Source organism: Penaeus vannamei, chromosome 12 (genome assembly GCF_042767895.1).
Source record: "Penaeus vannamei isolate JL-2024 chromosome 12, ASM4276789v1, whole genome shotgun sequence".
Taxonomy (NCBI): Eukaryota; Metazoa; Arthropoda; class Malacostraca; order Decapoda; family Penaeidae; genus Penaeus; species Penaeus vannamei.
In genome coordinates, this window is record NC_091560.1 from 28,346,217 (window position 1) to 28,363,716 (window position 17,500).

At 45.2% G+C, this 17,500-nt stretch overlaps 1 protein-coding gene across 40 annotated transcripts in view; it reads right to left on the reverse strand.

The window, feature by feature from the left end:
- LOC113819561 (titin-like) overlaps nt 1-17,500 on the reverse strand; it is a 175,818-nt gene that overhangs the window by 122,053 nt on the left and 36,265 nt on the right. For 37 of the 40 annotated variants that reach the window (XM_070128115.1, XM_070128094.1, XM_070128096.1 and 34 more), the window contains exons 18-47: nt 17,005-17,500; nt 16,227-16,628; nt 14,790-15,587; nt 14,550-14,673; nt 13,623-13,769; nt 13,364-13,494; nt 12,993-13,244; nt 12,692-12,835; nt 9,313-9,451; nt 8,807-8,919; nt 8,516-8,659; nt 8,242-8,381; nt 7,762-8,112; nt 7,466-7,634; nt 7,219-7,362; nt 6,982-7,085; nt 6,728-6,878; nt 6,448-6,591; nt 6,177-6,334; nt 5,974-6,070; nt 4,906-4,938; nt 4,227-4,370; nt 3,868-4,083; nt 3,508-3,743; nt 3,270-3,395; nt 2,962-3,153; nt 2,714-2,818; nt 2,476-2,559; nt 1,963-2,139; nt 1-1,717 (exon numbers count right to left, since the gene is read on the reverse strand). The exon at nt 1-1,717 is cut by the window's left edge and continues 705 nt beyond it; the exon at nt 17,005-17,500 is cut by the window's right edge and continues 302 nt beyond it. In XM_070128115.1, the coding sequence (XP_069984216.1) occupies nt 1-1,717; nt 1,963-2,139; nt 2,476-2,559; nt 2,714-2,818; nt 2,962-3,153; nt 3,270-3,395; nt 3,508-3,743; nt 3,868-4,083; nt 4,227-4,370; nt 4,906-4,938; nt 5,974-6,070; nt 6,177-6,334; nt 6,448-6,591; nt 6,728-6,878; nt 6,982-7,085; nt 7,219-7,362; nt 7,466-7,634; nt 7,762-8,112; nt 8,242-8,381; nt 8,516-8,659; nt 8,807-8,919; nt 9,313-9,451; nt 12,692-12,835; nt 12,993-13,244; nt 13,364-13,494; nt 13,623-13,769; nt 14,550-14,673; nt 14,790-15,587; nt 16,227-16,628; nt 17,005-17,500 (7,378 nt within the window). The remainder of the gene's footprint in view (nt 1,718-1,962; nt 2,140-2,475; nt 2,560-2,713; nt 2,819-2,961; nt 3,154-3,269; nt 3,396-3,507; nt 3,744-3,867; nt 4,084-4,226; nt 4,371-4,905; nt 4,939-5,973; nt 6,071-6,176; nt 6,335-6,447; nt 6,592-6,727; nt 6,879-6,981; nt 7,086-7,218; nt 7,363-7,465; nt 7,635-7,761; nt 8,113-8,241; nt 8,382-8,515; nt 8,660-8,806; nt 8,920-9,312; nt 9,452-12,691; nt 12,836-12,992; nt 13,245-13,363; nt 13,495-13,622; nt 13,770-14,549; nt 14,674-14,789; nt 15,588-16,226; nt 16,629-17,004) is intronic. The other 3 variants (XM_070128095.1, XM_070128132.1, XM_070128102.1) reach the window with 2 other exon arrangements.

Below are 17,500 nucleotides of genomic sequence, written 5' to 3' on the forward strand. Positions count from 1 at the left end.
CGGGAGCCCTCTCCTTCTTGTACATACTCTCTTCCAGTTTCTGGATGGACTCGGTGCATCCCTTGAACTTACTAGTTGCCTGGGGATCAAGGATAATTCCACTCTTGCTGGAAACAACCAGCTTACATTCGACGGAAGCCTCGCCATGCTTATTGACCGCCCTGCAAGTGTAAGTTCCAGAATCATTGGAATAGCAACCAGCGAGTTCCAGAATGACGTAACCAAAGTCATTGATGGTCTTGATGCGAGACCCAGCCCTCAGTGGGCGTCCATTATGATACCATTCTACACGGAGGTAAGGATCGCCCACTGGCAGGAGGCGGCACTCGAAGTGCGCCAGCTGGTTCTCAAGGATGGTGCAATCCTGAGGCTGTGTCACGAACTGTGGTGGCTGCCCAGAGTCGGATGGAGTGCCCATATCGGGTGATTTGATCATGAGGCCTTCCAGTTCAGCAATCCTTTCCATGCCCTTCTGCATGGACTTAGGAAGCTGACTCTCGAGAATGACAGAGCGCTTACCCTCGCACTTCAGATAAGCCTTTGTGACAGCCTCACCATAGTCATTGTAAGCACGGCACATGTACTCACCAGAATCCTCAGGGTAAACTGGGGAAACCTCCATGATTACAAAGCCGAAGTCACAGAACTGACGGATACGAGAGCTGTACTTCATGGGCTTTCCATTCCAGTACCATTCGACCTTCAGGCGAGGGTCATCGGTTGGCACAAGGCGGGCCTCGAAGTGAGCATTCTCTCCCTCCTTCATGTTGTCAATGTTATTTAGAGGAACAGTGAACTTGGGTGCCATGCCCACTCTCTCAGATGTGACGGACTCGCGACGCATCCAGGCAGTGTCCTCCAAGGTCTGGAGCTTCTGAAGGCCGCCTTCCATTCCCTTGGGCACCTGAGGTGTGAGGATGAGGTTGGTCTTGCTAAGGCACTTCAGGGTAGCAGTTGTCTTGTCCTCGCCAAGCTTGTTGACAGCCCGGGCCTCATACACGCCTGAGTCTTCCTCGTAGCAGTACAGAATGTCCAGGATAACAATGCCAAAGTCATGGAAGGTCCTGTAGCGATGGCCAGAAGGAAGTTTCTTGCCATCCTTATACCACTCAACAACAAGGTTGGGATCATTCACGGGCTTCAGGCGCGCCTCGAAGTGAGCGCTCTGTCCCTCAACCAGACGTTCGATGTTGGCGATCTGAGTGATGAACTTGGGAGGCTCGGCTGCCGCAGGGGTGGTGGGAGCCTGCATTCCAGCCTTCTGGCCCTCCAGAGCTGCAATCTTGTCGAGCGAGCCGGGCTGCAGTGACTCTGTGTAGACACCTCCCTTTCCATAGCAGTTCAGGAATGCCTTGGTAGTGTCTTCGCCATACTTGTTGGAGGCCTTGCACATCCATTCGCCGGCATCGTGGTTCTGCAGGTAGGCAATGTCCAGGACGACAAAGCCAAAATCGCTGACGGTCTTGATGCGTGTAGCGTTGCGGAGCGGTTCGCCGTTGTGGAACCATTCGACCTTCATGTTGGGATCACCAATGGGGACCAGAGTGCACTCGAAGTGGGCGGAGTCGCCGTCCTTGAGTCCCTCCAGGTTCTGGATGTGAGTGGTGAAGCGCGGAGGCTGACCATGAGCGCGGTCGACGCACTCAAGGGTTACGGAACACTCAGCCTTACCCCACTTGTTGGATGCACGGCAAGTATACTCTCCGCTGTCGGAGATCTAGAATGGAAAAGATATATGGTCAACAGCTTTTCGGAACCTTTTTTTCCCGTAATTATTACATACTGATAATATATTCATCACATATTATTCATATCTTTATTGATGTCTTGCGAAAGAGAGAGAGAGAGAGAGAGAGAGAGAGAGAGAGAGAGAGAGAGAGAGAGAGAGAGAGAGAGAGAGAGAGAGAGAGAGAGAGAGAGAGAGAGAGAGAGATATGAATCACGCGTGTAAATTCAACCCACCTTTGTGCCTAAGATCTCAAGCACAACCATGCCGAAAGCGTATACTGTGCGGACGCGATGGGAAGCCTTGAGCGCCTCGCCCTTGAAGAACCATTCGACCTTCATGGACTCGTCGCCGACGGGGGTGAGCATGGCCTCGAAGTGAGCGATCTCACCCTCCTCCATGTTGCTCAGGTCCTACGGACAGAAGGTCAGGGGAGTTAAACACATTGTTGTTTTTTTATCACACACGCGCTGACACATTTGCATTTCTATGTCTGGTAAACACTACCGTGTTGATGCTGTAAATTTTTATACCATGGTATTTCAATTTACATCTAATTATATATTTTTCAGCATGTACATTCAGTCAAACACACACACACATACGTGTGTGTGTGCGCCAATGCAATTATCTATGTATCTGTCTATACATCAATCCATTCATATGTCCACATGTGCGCATCTGCTATCGATATCAAAACACAGTATAGAGTGCGTGGAGTGTGGATCAGCGCCTGGCAGGAGCCTCACCTTGAAGGGGACGGTGAAGACGGGCGGGTGGCCCTCCTCGTCGGGGAGAGCGCGGTCGTCGCGGCGGAGCTTGTTCTCCATGCGCTGGAGGGAAACGAAATCGGTAAATTAACTACAGCTAAATCCAGGCTAATGATTAGTTAGGTATTTTTTTTTATAGAAAAGGAAACATGATTTGCGTTCCACCAGTGTTATTAGTTCAATATGCTGTATATATGATATAAGTTAGTATGCTTACATGGATAGCCTCGAGGCCAGCTTCGCCAGCAGGATGCTGAGTGCCCTCGATGAGGACATCCTTGCCGACCACAACGACGGTGGTGGTGCAGAAGGCTTCTCCTGCCTGTAAGATGATTGACATACCGTCTTTAGCAAACAATATTCTCAAAGGTATTTTAATGTATTTTAACTTGGGAATAATGCACTATTTGATAATATATTACAAAATTCTCTTAATCGTAATATTTTTTTCATTTATGTTCTGACCTTGTTGTAGGCGCGGCAGGTGTAGATACCCTGGTCACGCTCGTAGACGTCACTGAGGTCAAGGGTGACAAGACCGAAGTCGTAGCTCGTCTTATAGCGCGATGCCTGTTCCAGAATCTTGCCGTTCAAGAACCATTCGATCTTAAGATCAGGATCCTGTTTGGGCTCAACGTTGGCCTCCATATGCAGAGCCTAAATAAAAGGAGATGTAGGTAGTTATTTTTGTCTTTTTTTGCTGCAATTTATAACACCATTGAACTATATCTAATTTGAATGCTTGTATTTGATATCATTGCCAGTCCACATACCTGGTTCTCATTGAGGGAGAAGTTGGTCTGCAGAGGCCTGACAAAGAAGGGCTTCGGGTAGGAGACTTCACGTTCAGACATCTGCCTCTGGTACTTGGCCCAGTAGGCACGCTCGGCTTCCTCCACCTGGCGAGACAGAGTAATGAAACGTTAACACAAGACACAAACTCTATTATATCACACAAAAAGCCACTGCATGTAAAGCCGATGCACAGACTCCGAACACAACGAAACTTACTGCCTCAAGGCCAGCTCTGCCCTGCGGGTGCTGGGTGTCGAAGTAGAGGTTGGCCTTGCTGATGCACGTCAGTGTGCCAGTGGTAGTGGCTGAGCCCTTGGCGTTCGTGGCGCGGCACATGTAGATGCCGGAATCCTCGGCGTAGCAATGAGTGCAGTCGAGGGACACGAATCCAAAGTCGTAGGTGGCCTGGTAACGTGCGGCTGCCTGCATTGGTTTGCCGTTGATGAACCACTCTGCAACAGGAAGAAGTATTAGGAACACTATATCTACAATTGTTATTTGCAACCTACACTCGAGAGATTAATAACGTTTAAATTATGGAAATATCTATCATAGAGCCGGAATCGTCTAACTTACCGATCTTCATTGTTGGGTCACTGCATGGCTGAACCTTGCACTCGAAGTGAGCGGTGTCTCCCTCGCGACATTCCACATTGTTCAAGTGCGAGATGAACACCGGCACGTCAAAGGTGGGCTCATCGGGAGAGCCGGGGCCAGCGGTGGGCTGTTCGAGCTTCGCAATCTTGGACAGGGCCTCGGGGTGCATGGACTCGCCGATCAGCCAGTCGCGGCCTACATAAAGCAACGTCAATTTATGTGTTCATATTTCTTTTCTTCTTCTCTTTCTGAAAGATTCTCTCTTCTGGCACTCAAATATAATCCAGTTTATCAAAACTTCAACGAGAATGATTAAGATCCATATAAGGAATACTAACCGAAGACCTTGATGTTGCAGGTTGAGACTGCTTCTCCCACGCGGTTGACGGCCTTGCAAGTGTAGATACCAGAGTCGTCCTCGCGCAGTCCTGAGATCTCCAGGGTCACGTGACCGAAGTCAAAGGTACTACGGATACGAGTACCTAAAGAGGAGATCAGGTATTAATTGATACTGTCTGTTACAAATCACATCCATTGGACAGAGCTAAAAGCTGAATAATTCATGCGTAAACAAGTAAAAATAACAATCATAGTGATAATAATAATAATAATAACAATGATAATCATAATAATAACAATGATAATCATAATAATAATAATAATAATAATAATAATAATAATAATAATAACAATAATAATAATAATAATGAAGATAATAATAATACAATGATAATAAAATAATAATAATAATAATAATAAAAATAATAATAATAATAACAACAATGATAATAATAATAATTATTATTATTATCATTATAAGAATAATGATTATTATTATCATTATAGCATGAATAATAATAAAATAATATCATATTCACAGAAAAAAACAACTACTATTGCACATCCCCACATGCACAGCCCCATGCACCAAGACCTGCACCGCCACCTCAAACAAGCCAGCTGTTTGTACCACCGCAGTCCCGCCACCTGTAAGCCCGGATATGAAATGAACAATACCTTCGTTGTAGGATCCCACAATGCCTCCAGGACCTGTCTCGGGCGGGGAGGGGCAGGGCGGAGGCGGGAGGGAGGGAGAGGGAGAGAATGACAATGAGATCGGGAGCTGACAGAGGGAGACACTGTCATGGCAAGTCTGACTTCAGCAGGATAATGAGGCGAGTGACACGTGCGGTCGACCCTCTGCCATGCGTGTCATGGGCTATGGCGAGGAAACAGAGAGCTGACGGGACCTAACTAGCTGCCTAAGGTAACCAAAGTTCAGCTAAGTGTAAATTGCTCGAACTTTAACCTGCTAGAAAGAACATCGGACAAATAACTTTCTCTTTACGTTCATTATCATCAGTTAATCTAATTAATTAAATCCAGTTATTGAAATTCTCTGAATATATTTAAATGCCAAAGATGAATCTTAATTAAAGTTTAGAGGTTCTTAAAAATCACAAATTTGAGCATATAATATTAGGCATCATATTCCGATCACAGTATCTTTCATAACAGAGTTGCTTGCTAAATGGATGACAAAGGCCACTACAACGGTAACCCTACCATCACCTGCTATCTCCCGCACGGTCATCAAGTATGTAAATGAGGTCCCAGACGGAAGTCAAGTAACCGTTTTACGGGAATTTCAGGATCCAGTCTATTGCTTCTAGAATATACTTAATAAACATAATGAACAGGTTGGAAGATCATAATGTAAATAATTGGACATGACTTACCTCGTGTGTGTGTGTGTGTGTGTATATATATATATATGTGTGTGTGTGTGTGTGTGTGTGTGTGTGTGTGTGTGTATGTGTGTGTGTGTGTGTGTGTGTGTGTATGTGTGTATGTGTGTATGTGTGTATGTGTGTGTGTGTGTATGTGTGTGTGTGTGTGTGTGTGTGTGTGTGTGTGTGTGTGTGTGTGTGTGTGTGTGTGTGTGTGTGTGTGTGTGTGTGTGTGTGTGTGTGTGTGTGTGTGTGTGTGTGTGTGGACAAAAAATCTGTAAAGTTTGCATATGTATCTATCCAGTATAAATGGTACGACACCCACGGCCTTCCTTGGCACAATTGGAAAGCTTACCTGTAACGAGCTGGATGCTGTTCTTGAACCATTCGATGCTAAGATGAGGATCGTTGGCTGGCTGCACCTGAGCCTCCAGTCGCACGGTGCCACTTTCCTGTAGTAGCAAAAAATGCATTAACATCCTCACCTCCAACCAGATCGGTGATACAGATACTGGAATCTAATCAGTGTTCTTAAATAAATGTTGTCAAAGAAATTACCTGCAGGCGCTCTTGGCTCTCCAGGTGCTTAGTGAACATGGGCGGCTCCAGAGCCTCGGGGGAGGTTGGCGTCTGGGGCACGCGGTTCCACTGAGCCTCGCGGAGCTTGATAGTCTCCCAGCCTGGGTGAAGGACGTCGCCCAGGATGCTGTCCTTGGCTGGAGGAGGATAATATGAACGCCATGAGAGATGATCATGTTGATGACAAAGTAAAGAAAAAATATATTAATGGATCACTAAAATCATATAACAATTTTTCCTTGGTACTTACCCAGAACCCTGGTGGAGCAGGAGCTGACGGCTTCTCCAGCCAGGTTGATGGCCTTGCACATGTAGACACCCGAGTCCTCAGCGACGCACTGAAGGATGTCCAGCGTCACGTATCCGAAGTCACTGGTGGTCTTGAACCTTGAACCTACGAATGACCAAGAAAGTTTCTTATATTTTTTTTCTGAGAGAAAATGCATAATTACAATGTGATGCGCGAGGTAGTAAGCTAACCATGGATGTCAAAGAGGATATCTCTCCTCTACTTTTGGATTTGTACTCACCCATCTTGAGCTCGACGCCGTTGCAGTACCACTCGTACCTCATATTGGGGTCACCCACCGGCACTACACGGCACTCATAGTGAGCACTCTGGCCCTCCATGATCTGGGCGGGTCCAGCCAGGGTGGCCGTGAATACTGGCTTTTCGTAAACCTGGAAAAAAATAATGTGTATAGAATACATTTGTTGTGAGATATTGACAATTACAGTACAGCATGAACAGATATGTGATTATTCCTGTGAAATGTCGTTTTACCTTATCGGCTTCATCGCCACGACCAGCAGGTTTGCGGTCCTCCAGAGCCTGAATCTTTTTCATGCCTTCTGGATGCTGCGTCTCCATTTGGATGGTGGCGTGAGCTGAAAAAAAGAACAGAGTAAAATACTTTCTTTTACCTATTCAGTTTACATAAAAGATCGTTCTTATAATGAAATAATGCTGATATTGAAACGCTACCTTGTAACAGTTATAAACAGATAATTTGGCACTTACATTTGATCTTGATGGAAGCTGTGGTGACAGCTTCCCCAAGATCGTTGTAGGCGCGGCACATGTAGATGCCTTCGTCGTCAGCTCGTACGCCAGTGATGTCAAGGGCCACGTAGCCGAAGTCGTGGGTGCGGTTGATACGTGAGCCTGGTGGATAAGACATATTAATCAGTACAGAAGTATGTTCTGGAAGCGTCAACATATGTAAATGCGAAGTTTACTTTTCTGCATAAACTAGTTGTTTACGTACTGGTCTCGATGGGCTTCTCGTTCCTGAACCATTCAACCTTGAGGTTGGGATCCCCGACGGGGATGAGACGGCACTCGAAGTGGGCGGTCTCGTTCTCTGTGAGGTTGTCCAGGTTCTGCAGAGGCTGAGTGAACACAGGGCGCTGGAAGGTGCGTACTTCCTCTGACACCTGGAATGAAGTCAGTATACATTATTAAATGACTGGAATTTAACAGAAATTATGAGCAAGGTTTTTAGTTTATCTTATCTAATCTTAAATATGTAATCTAAAAAAAAAATCCAGGAACTAATTTTACCTGTCGTCCAACGCGAGCGGAGTCCTCCAACTCGCGGATCTTCTCGAGGCCCTCAGGACGGGCGGATTCCGTGATCACGCCCTCCTTGCCTTCCACCTTGAAGGAAACGGAGGACTGAGCCTCGCCCATGTGGTTGAAGGCGCGGCAGGTGTACTCGCCAGAGTCTTCGGCGTACACGGTGGTGATGTCCAGAGCGACGTAACCGAAATCGAAGGTGGTGTGGAAGCGAGCGGCCGACTGCAGAGCCTTGCCCTCGTGGTACCACTCGACCCTCATGCTCGGGTCGTGCACGGGCTCGACGCGGCCCTCCAAGTGCACGTGCTGGCCCTCGTTAAGCAAGGTGTTATTGGCCTGAGGAGACGAAAGGATGCATTTATATATTATGTTACTAGAAAGTATATTATGAGATCTGCCTCTCATACGGATACAACTTTAATTTCTGATTTAAATATACTAATGGCAATTTCCTCAGACACAAACCCTGAGCTCAGATGTGAATCGTGGTGGCTGCATGGGCACGTCAGAGACTTCGATGCGCTCGTAGCGGCCACGATGTTCCAGACTCTGGATCTTCTCCCAGCCCATCGGGTGCTGAGTGTCCAGGTAGATGGAGCGGCGAGCTGGAAAAGGGCATTGGCATCATACACATGGTTATGCACATGGCTGATATATAAATCCTAATGCCAATAAAGAAGCAAATAGATTGGCCATTTTCACACACAAAAATCAGCTTTAGTGATGTAGGCGAACTAACCAGAAACTGTAACATTGCAAGAATTAACAGCCTCGCCCATCTTGTTGGTGGCCTTGCAGAGGTAAGTGCCGGAATCCTCGGCATAGGAATACAGGATGTCCAAGGCAACGTAGCCGAAGTCGTGGGTGGTGCGGAACCTGTGGCCTGAAACGCACAGACAAAACACGCATTGGTATTTACTATGTATGAATATACATATTTCCGCATTCAATCACAAGTGGTACAAGTATACATGTATAAGCATAAATGTTCAAGAAAATTCACACACAAGTATATCTGTCTTCTCCTTACCAGCCTTGATCTCCACGCCATTGACGAACCACTCGACCTTGAGGTCAGGGTCGTTGATGGGTTCAAGGCGGCACTCCAGATGGCAGCGCTCGCCCTCAACCAGGTTATCCACGCTGCAGGGAGGAGAGCTGGGTTAGCTGTTGTGGTAATGGGCGTTACGACTCCTTTTCCCTTTCCCCTTTCTTTCTACCTTCCCCCTTTTCGCTGTCTTTCCATTTCTCTTTTCTTTTCCCTTTCCCTTTTTTTCCTTTCCCCTTTCCGTCTACATTCCCCCTTTTCTCTCCCTCTCTATTTCTAATTCCTTTCCCTTCCCTTAATACTTTCCCTTTCCCTCTTCCTTTCTCTCCATTCCCCCTCCCTCTTCCTTTCTCTTTTTCTTTCCCTCTCCCTCCCTCCCCCCTCCCTTTTCCTTTCTCTTTCTCTCTCCCTCTCCCTTTGCCTCCCTTCCCTCTCCCTCTTCCTCCCTTCCCTCACCTTCTCCCTCTCCCCCTCTCCCCCGTGCGCACCTGTTGAGAGGAGTGGTGAACACTGGCTTCTGGAAGACCTGGTCCTTGATTTCCTCGGCCTTGTGGCCCATGGCTTCCAGCTGACGAATCTTGCGCATGCGCTCTTCGTCCACAGTTCCCAGCTGCATGCTTCCAGTACCTGGTTGACGAAGGATGCATATAACATCTCAGGGGAAATTATTTAAGTAATTTTCTCATTATGCAACCGGTAGTGGAAGTAATGATAGGAGTTATTTTTAGATTATATATATCGTCATTGCGAGATTACTCATAAAATATATGTTATCGTCTTTTGATATGATATCTTAAGAATATATAAAATCACTCACTCTTTTGAAGGATATTTCATATATCCTAAGGACAGAAAACAAAAACACACGCAAACTTGTGTGATGCATAAAACCAAACTTTCTTTTTACAGCTTACAATAGATTCTATAATAAATCTCTAAGCAGTTATCCTTATACTTTTTCACGTCTAATCTAGCAGTTTGTGTTAGCAACTCACCAGAGATCCAAGGTCATCTAAGGTTAGTAGGAGGAACCACAGCCTCGGTACTTCCAAGACAGAGAAGGCATGTAAAGAATACTTGTTCAAAAAGCAAGTATATTATGGATGATATTTTAGATGTTAGATTAGCTACACCGTGATAGTGATTTATGATGTTCCTTGAACGTTTTATATATATGGTATGAGATGTTACCAGTGTTTCTTTTTTCTTGATTGTATGTAAACTAAATATCTCCACTGTTTTAGCTACTATATCGAGAGCTGACATTGTTTCAGTTCAGTATGAACAGGCTGCTATAGTGTTAAACGATAAAAAAAATAATTTGGGTTTAACTGTTCATTCTAAATGTAAAGATGCGTTGCGAGTAATCTAAAGTGATACTAAAGATAAATGTGCGAATGTAAAAATTATTAAATGTAAAGTCGAAAGCAATTCATATAGGGATCTGGCAATAACCGCATCTTCGGCGGAAGCAGTAAGGCTTAAAATAAACAGAAGTTCTTAACAGAAACAAAGTATCTTTAAACGGCATTTGGCACCTGTCCGAACTTTACACTTGCTGCCAAAACCAGATATTGTTGGAAGACCACCTCGCCTGGATTCTGATCCAGTGCAGAATTTAATCATCTCTTTAATATTGATGCTGAGTTGCTTTCAAATCGTTTGCACCGCCATCAAACTGTATAATTTTATTATCGGCGAAAATGTCATCAAGACTTCCTGATTTCTGAAATCAGTCAGTGAAAACAATTAAGCATTAAATGGTGCAAAAAATTATCTATTTCGATACGCGAGATACAACGCAGCTGGCGGGTTAAAAATAAGCTTTCCGCCGTGATTCCCGGGTGCCAAGAACATCTGAGAGTTCAGCATTATGTAAACACAGGTGCCAGATGTAGGGCCGTGCTCGTCTCTCCTCGCCCGCCTCCTCCGTCAACACGCGCTTCTAACAGCCGTGAGTTCTCGCCGTGATTTTCTGGCACGTATGTTAACGCCTTCCGATCGGGTCGTTAAGAACGTGAAAGCTCTGACCGAAGCGTGATAAATTTAGCCCAAGGTGATCCTAGTCTAAATGCAGTCACGAAAATGGCGGCGATGAGGGCTTTTGCTCGTTTCCGCGACTGGGCGAGCGAAGATCGGCGCTCCGTTATCCCCGTTATCCTCCGCCACCTGCAGCGCAGTACAGCGCCTCATTAAGTTATCTCCGTAGCGTGAGTTCTGGGGATGTGTAACGTTCTAAAAATAATGCCAGGCGCCGAGGGGTGCAGCTTACTGTAATGAGTCAACCATATTTTTAGTTTATCCATCATGTACCTGCGATCCCTCCCCGCCGCTCCTCCTCCTCCTCCTCCATGTGCCCCCGCGCCCCCTTCCGCCCTAGCCTCACGACCTACTGCCCTCAGTCGCCCGCACGACCAGGTACCGACAGGTGGCGGAGAGAAAGAGGCTCGTCCGCCGCAGACACTTCACGATTTGCTTGCACGAGTTACCGCCCTCATGGTTTAGATTTTCCTTCGAGTTTGACTGTGTCACCTTTTCTCTTATTGGCCTCATTGTTACTGTTATTATGAACCTTATAATTATCCCTTTTCATCATTCTCCTTTCGACATTATTTCTTTTCCTTCTATTTGGTGTGAATGGAAACACTGGAGCCTTGTTTTGTTCTTTATTAAAGCCTTTTCTTTCTGGTATAATCAATAATTCATACATACATTGAAAATTTTGTTCATGAATCTTGCCTATGAAACCGTGAAAATATAACCAGATTTCGTAATACTCCGTAAATACTAGCGTGACCTACAGCGACTACTTGGCACTGTTAAGAATGTGTGGGCAGAGAGACGACAGTGCCCGTTTTGGAAGCATTTTTAGCTATATCAACGAACGAAAATAAGCGAGCAGTAACGATGTACAACGATAATTAAGTGACACAGAAGTAGATTGATTTTCGTGTGTAGAGAGAAAAAAGTGGAGAAATAAACTGGTTCTACGTGAATGAGATAGAGAATCGATACATACAAGCATTGAGCAATTATCTCCGTTATAGTTCTGTTATAGTTCTTAACACATATCTACGTTTTGTGTTTGTGATTGCTTATTAATGTGTAAAACATTAATCAAAATAAAAAATCATAACCTGCGAAATAATACTGTGCAAGTCTACACATACACAAGATAAATCTACTTACCAAAAAATACTGGGTAAAAGGACTAGAAATTAACTTATTCCATTGAAAATAAGGAAAATTATTTTTAAAAAGTAATCATGCATAGGTGAGTTTGTGAAACGTAAATGGTAAGGCAGGTGTTAGTAATGAAACAATATTCCGACACACATCATGCACAGCCTTATTTAGTGTCATACAAGCATCATGGGGAGTTGTGCATATGTTGAGTGCTTTCACACTCGTAAATCACAGACATTGGTAACTATGGTTTACTGGGTTGACTAGTCTACAGGTTTCAAACCTAGTTAGTTACATTAGGCAACAATTATTTAAGTTTGCATACATATATATTTGTAACTAAATCATCAAACTATACTATTGAAAAAAATCTATATACATGACCAAAGGTAGTTTGTGAATTTATTTCTCCATGACGTGCTTGTGAGACAACCAACTGATACGTATACACTTGAATTAGGCATCCGCTACCACCAACAACCTTTATGTTCTGCACTTCCTTGTGATTCAAATTCCTTTATAAATAGATTATGCCCAAAAAGGTTTCCAGAGCGTTAGTGTTTATGTAGGATGTTTGTGCAGGATTTTAGTTATAAGGAGTGTGGCGGGGAGGGCGGAACGCTGGTGCGTCCCCAGTGTAGACGAAGCACCCGTGTACACGTCGAGCCATCTCCAGCTTACCCTCCACCTTGATGCTGCACGAGGTCACGGCCTGGCCTGCGGCGTTGGTCGCCTTGCACATGTACGTGCCACAGTCCTCGGGGTATGCGTACAGGATGTCCAGGGCCACGAAACCGAAATCGTAGGTTGTGCGGAAGCGATGGCCTGTAACGAGAGAAGGGATTTTGTCTGGCGGGTCGATTTTATTGACAAATAAAAAATTATGCCTTATAAGCTCAGCTGCACAGATCCTCTTTGCTTGTTTTGTAGCAAAATATTCAGCAAATCTTACTATGTATATTCTCGTGTGAACGACACTTGCCTTGGGGAATGGGCTGTCCGTTGAAGAACCATTCGACCTTCATGGTAGGGTCGTTGACAGGGGTGAGGGTAGCCTCCATGTGGATGGACTGGCCCTCAATCAGATGGTCCTGGTTCCTCAGAGGGCGACCGAAGTTGGGCTTCTCGATCACCACGGCGTCCTCAGGCAGCCTGTGGGGCGCCTTCTGCTCCAGCCTGGTGATCTTGGCCATGGCCTCTGGGTGTTGAGTCTCCACAATGAAGTCGCTCTTGGCTGGAAGACGGAAGACGACTTATGTTACCGATTGGACGATTGCGGGGGAAAAGCCACTGGATAACCTTTCAGAATTCCTACTTAAAACGCGTAGTGCAAAAATATAGGTCAACACTCACGCTTAACTTCGATGGTAATTGATGACGTAGCTGTTCCGATGCGGTTGGTAGCCCTGACCTCGTAGGTGCCAGAGTCCTCAGCCACCGCCTGCAGGATGTCCATGGCGCAGAAGCCGAAGTCGTACATTGTCCTATACATTGAAGAAAGTAGATAAAATTGAGGATTGGTAATATTGCATTTAAAAATATCCTTTTTCATATTCTTCCAATGTGATTTGGCTCTTCGGATATCTATGACTCCAAACGACATTTAACACACCTGAACCTGTGGCCAACCTGAAGAGCCTGGCCGTTGTGGAACCACTCGACCTTCATGCTAGGGTCGGGGTAGGGCTCCAGGCGGCACTCGACGTGGGCGCTCTGGCCCTCCCACAGCTTGGTCAGGCCCGAGAGCTTCACCACGAACCTGAGGGTAAAGGAATGATGATTATTTAGCTCAGTTTTTGAAAATTACTTTTAATCAGCCACAATTCTCTTAAATGCTTATTCCCACATACATACATACATTTGGTCAAACATGCATTCCTACATGCATTTGATAATGTCGATAATGCGATATATTCTATATACATAATGTACATACTGAGCAATATATACAGTACATACACACACATTGATGCATGCATACATATACATGTTTATATATATATATATATATATATATATATATATATATATATATATATATATATATATATATATATATATATATATATATATATATATATATATATTAATATATATATGAATAAATAAATAAATAGATAAATATATATATATACACACACACATATATATATGATTGTGTGTGTGTGTGTGTGTGTGTGTGTGTGTGTGTATGTGTGTGTGTGTGTGTGTGTGTGTGTGTGTGTGTGTGTGTGTGTGTGTGTGTGTGTGTGTGTGTATGTGTGTGTGTGTGTGTGTGTGTTTGTGTGTGTGTGTGTGTGAATGTGTTTATATATATATATATATATATATATATATATATATATATATATATATATATTATAATATATATATACACACATATATACATATATGATATTGTGTGTGTGTGTGTGTGTGTGTGTGTGTGTGTGTGTGTGTGTGTGTGTGTGTGTGTGTGTGTGTGTGTGTGTGTGTGTGTGTGTGTGTGTGTGTGTGTGTGTGTGTGTGTGTGTGTGTGTGCACATCCTCGTCAACTCACTTGGGCGCCTGGGTGATGACGGTCTCTTCGGTGGTGGACTTGGTGTAGCGGGAGGAGTCTTCGAGATAACGGAGCTTCTCCAGGGCTTCGCTGTGCTGGGTGTCCAAGAGAAGGGCTTCCTTGGCTGCGAAGGAAATACCATTGTTGTTGATTATAAATGTCTATTTTCAACCTAACTTCAAGAAATTCTAAAAGCAAAACCATCTGAGCGTTCGCCCACAAAAACGATCTCACACTTACACGTCACGACGAGGGAGGCGGTGGTGACGGCCTGCCCCAGCCGGTTGGTGGCGCGGCAGGTGTAGGTGCCGGAGTCCTCTGGGTTGACGTACTTCATGTCGAGGGCGACGTAGCCGAAATCGTGCATGGTGGAAATGCGGTTCGCCTGCTGGATTGGCACGTTGTTCTTGAACCATTCGACCTTGAGGTCGGGGTCGCCGACGGGAATGAGACGAGCCTCGAAGTGGAGAGGAGCGTTCTCGATGAGCTGCTGGTCCCTGAGGGGAGCGGTGAACACAGGGGCCTGCATGGTGATCTCCTCGGTGGTGATGGTTCGCTGGGTGCGAGAGGATTCCAGGCGGGAGATCTTGCTCATGGCCTCCTGGTTCATGGTGTCTGACAGGATGGTTTCCTTCGTATGGCACACGAGGTTGCCAGTGGACATGGCCTGGCCCATGCAGTTGGTGGCCACGCAGGTGTAAGTACCAGAGTCCTCGGCGTAGCAGTACATGATGTCCAAAGCCACGAAGCCGAAGTCGTTGTACTCGGTGAAGCGAGAACCGCTCTTTACGGGCACGTTGTTGTGGAACCACTCCACCTTCATGGTCGGGTCGGAGGTGGGAATGAGCTTCAGCTCGAAGTGGGCGCGCTGGCCCTCAAGGATCTCGATATTCTTCAGGGAAGAGGTGAAGACGGGAGCCTGCTTGGTGGTCTCCTCGACCTGCTCGGTGCGGGAGTACTTGCTGCGGTCCTCCAGCATCTGCAGCTGCTCCATCGTCATGGTCTGGTTCTGGGACTCCATCACGATGCTCGCAGAATCTTTGGGAGAAACATTTATATTAGATTACTGTTATACAAATTTTGAAGTATATCTTCTCACTTTAAACGAAATTTATATGCGGAAAGAATAGTATTAGTTATACCGAAAGTACGAAATGAGTTAAGGTTTTAAGATGATAGAATTGCATCTTCTCATGCAGAGTTTGTTTGTTTGTTTTATAAATTGTGCAGTTATCCGTAGTTAGTGCTATCAGCGGAGAAACATTCGAGTTTTATTAGATATTATTATTTTTCGACTATAGCTTTATTTCCGTTGTTTGTTTGCAGAAGCGAGTAATTTTTTAGCATTAAATACTTCTAGTAATGTGGTTAAATATTTCGATTCCGATCATAAGCTTCTATGTTCTTGATTTTTTTGTCTCAAGAAGGGTGAAAATATATATATAGATGAAAAAAATATTCCATTAAAAAATGCATGGAATAATTTGCAGCAAAAAATATCTTGTTATTATTAATATACGTTTAACCTGAAAAGAGGCAGAGGATAAAGTTGTTAGAAAATCTACAAGCGGTTGCGCTGAGCCACGAGAGCGGCGGAGCAGAGAGGAGCAGCAGCAGGCGAGAGAGTGTAGAACCAGTCGTCCTCTAGCCATATCCCGAACTATAACAGCTACTCACTCAGAACCTTCAGGTCGGCCGTGATTTCATCTTTGCCCATCAAGTTGGTCGCCACGCAAGTGTACGTGCCGGAGTCCTCCTCGATCACGCGCGAGATATCTAAAGCCACGTAGCCAAAGTCGTGGATGAGGCGGAAACGCGAGCCAAGCTGGATCGGCATTCCGTTCCTGTACCAGTCAATCCTGAGGTTCGGGTCGGTGATGGGTTCGATCTTGGCCTCGAAGTGTGCGTTCATGCCCTCCTTCAGCGTCACGCTCTTTAGTTGGGTGAGGAAACGGGGCTTGATTTTCACGGAAACTTCCTCCATGGTTTCTCGCCTTTGGTACCGTGAACTATCATCGAGGTACTGAAGTTTCTGCAGACTATCTGGGTGCTCTGAGTCGAACACTAGATCCTTCTTGGCTAAAGGGGAAGGGGTCAAGGTCAGGTAGGATATGGTAAAAAGAGAGTAACAGGTGCAACTAAATCAGACTAAACTACTGGGTGGGCTGAAGGATCACAACTCCCAAACAACATGACGGAGTTGGTCATAGCAAGGAGACTACATACAAGAATGAAGTAACACTAACACCAGGTAGGATATTGCAAACAGGTCTGAAAACCAATACTTTCTTTTTCATGAAAGACTCAAACAAACCAAGCCTGACACTCAAACTTAAAATATTTACATTACATAATATATAATCTGAATAAATCTAGAACTCAAGGAGGAGAACACTAAGAAATTGGGAATATCACTCAGACATGCATAACGATTTTGAAAGACATTTTTCCTTACCCGTGACTTTGACCGAAGCTGAGGTGACAGCCTGTCCGAGTTTGTTAGTAGCCCTGCAAGTATAAATGCCGGAGTCTATAGGATACACACTCAGAAGATCCAGGGCTACATAGTCGAAATCATATGCAGGCCTGAAACGATGTCCAACTTTAAGTGGTTCATCATTGAAGAACCAATCGATCCTCATGGATGAATCTCCTACAGGCTTCAGGCGGGCCTCAAGATGAATGTTGGTGCCTTCAATGGTCTCAATGTTCTTCAGGGACTTGACGAATGTGGGGGCTTCATTGATCTCTGTTTGCTCTTGCATGGAGCGCTGGTGGCGTGAAGCGTCCTCCAGGTAATGGATCTGCTCCATGGCGTTGTCGTGCATGGATTCAGAGAGAACGTCGCCGGTTCCAATGACGCGAACACAGGAAGAAGTGTGTGCGCTGCCAAGCATGTTTTCGGCGCGACACGTGTACTCGCCGGAGTCAGTGGTGTAAGCTCCGATAAT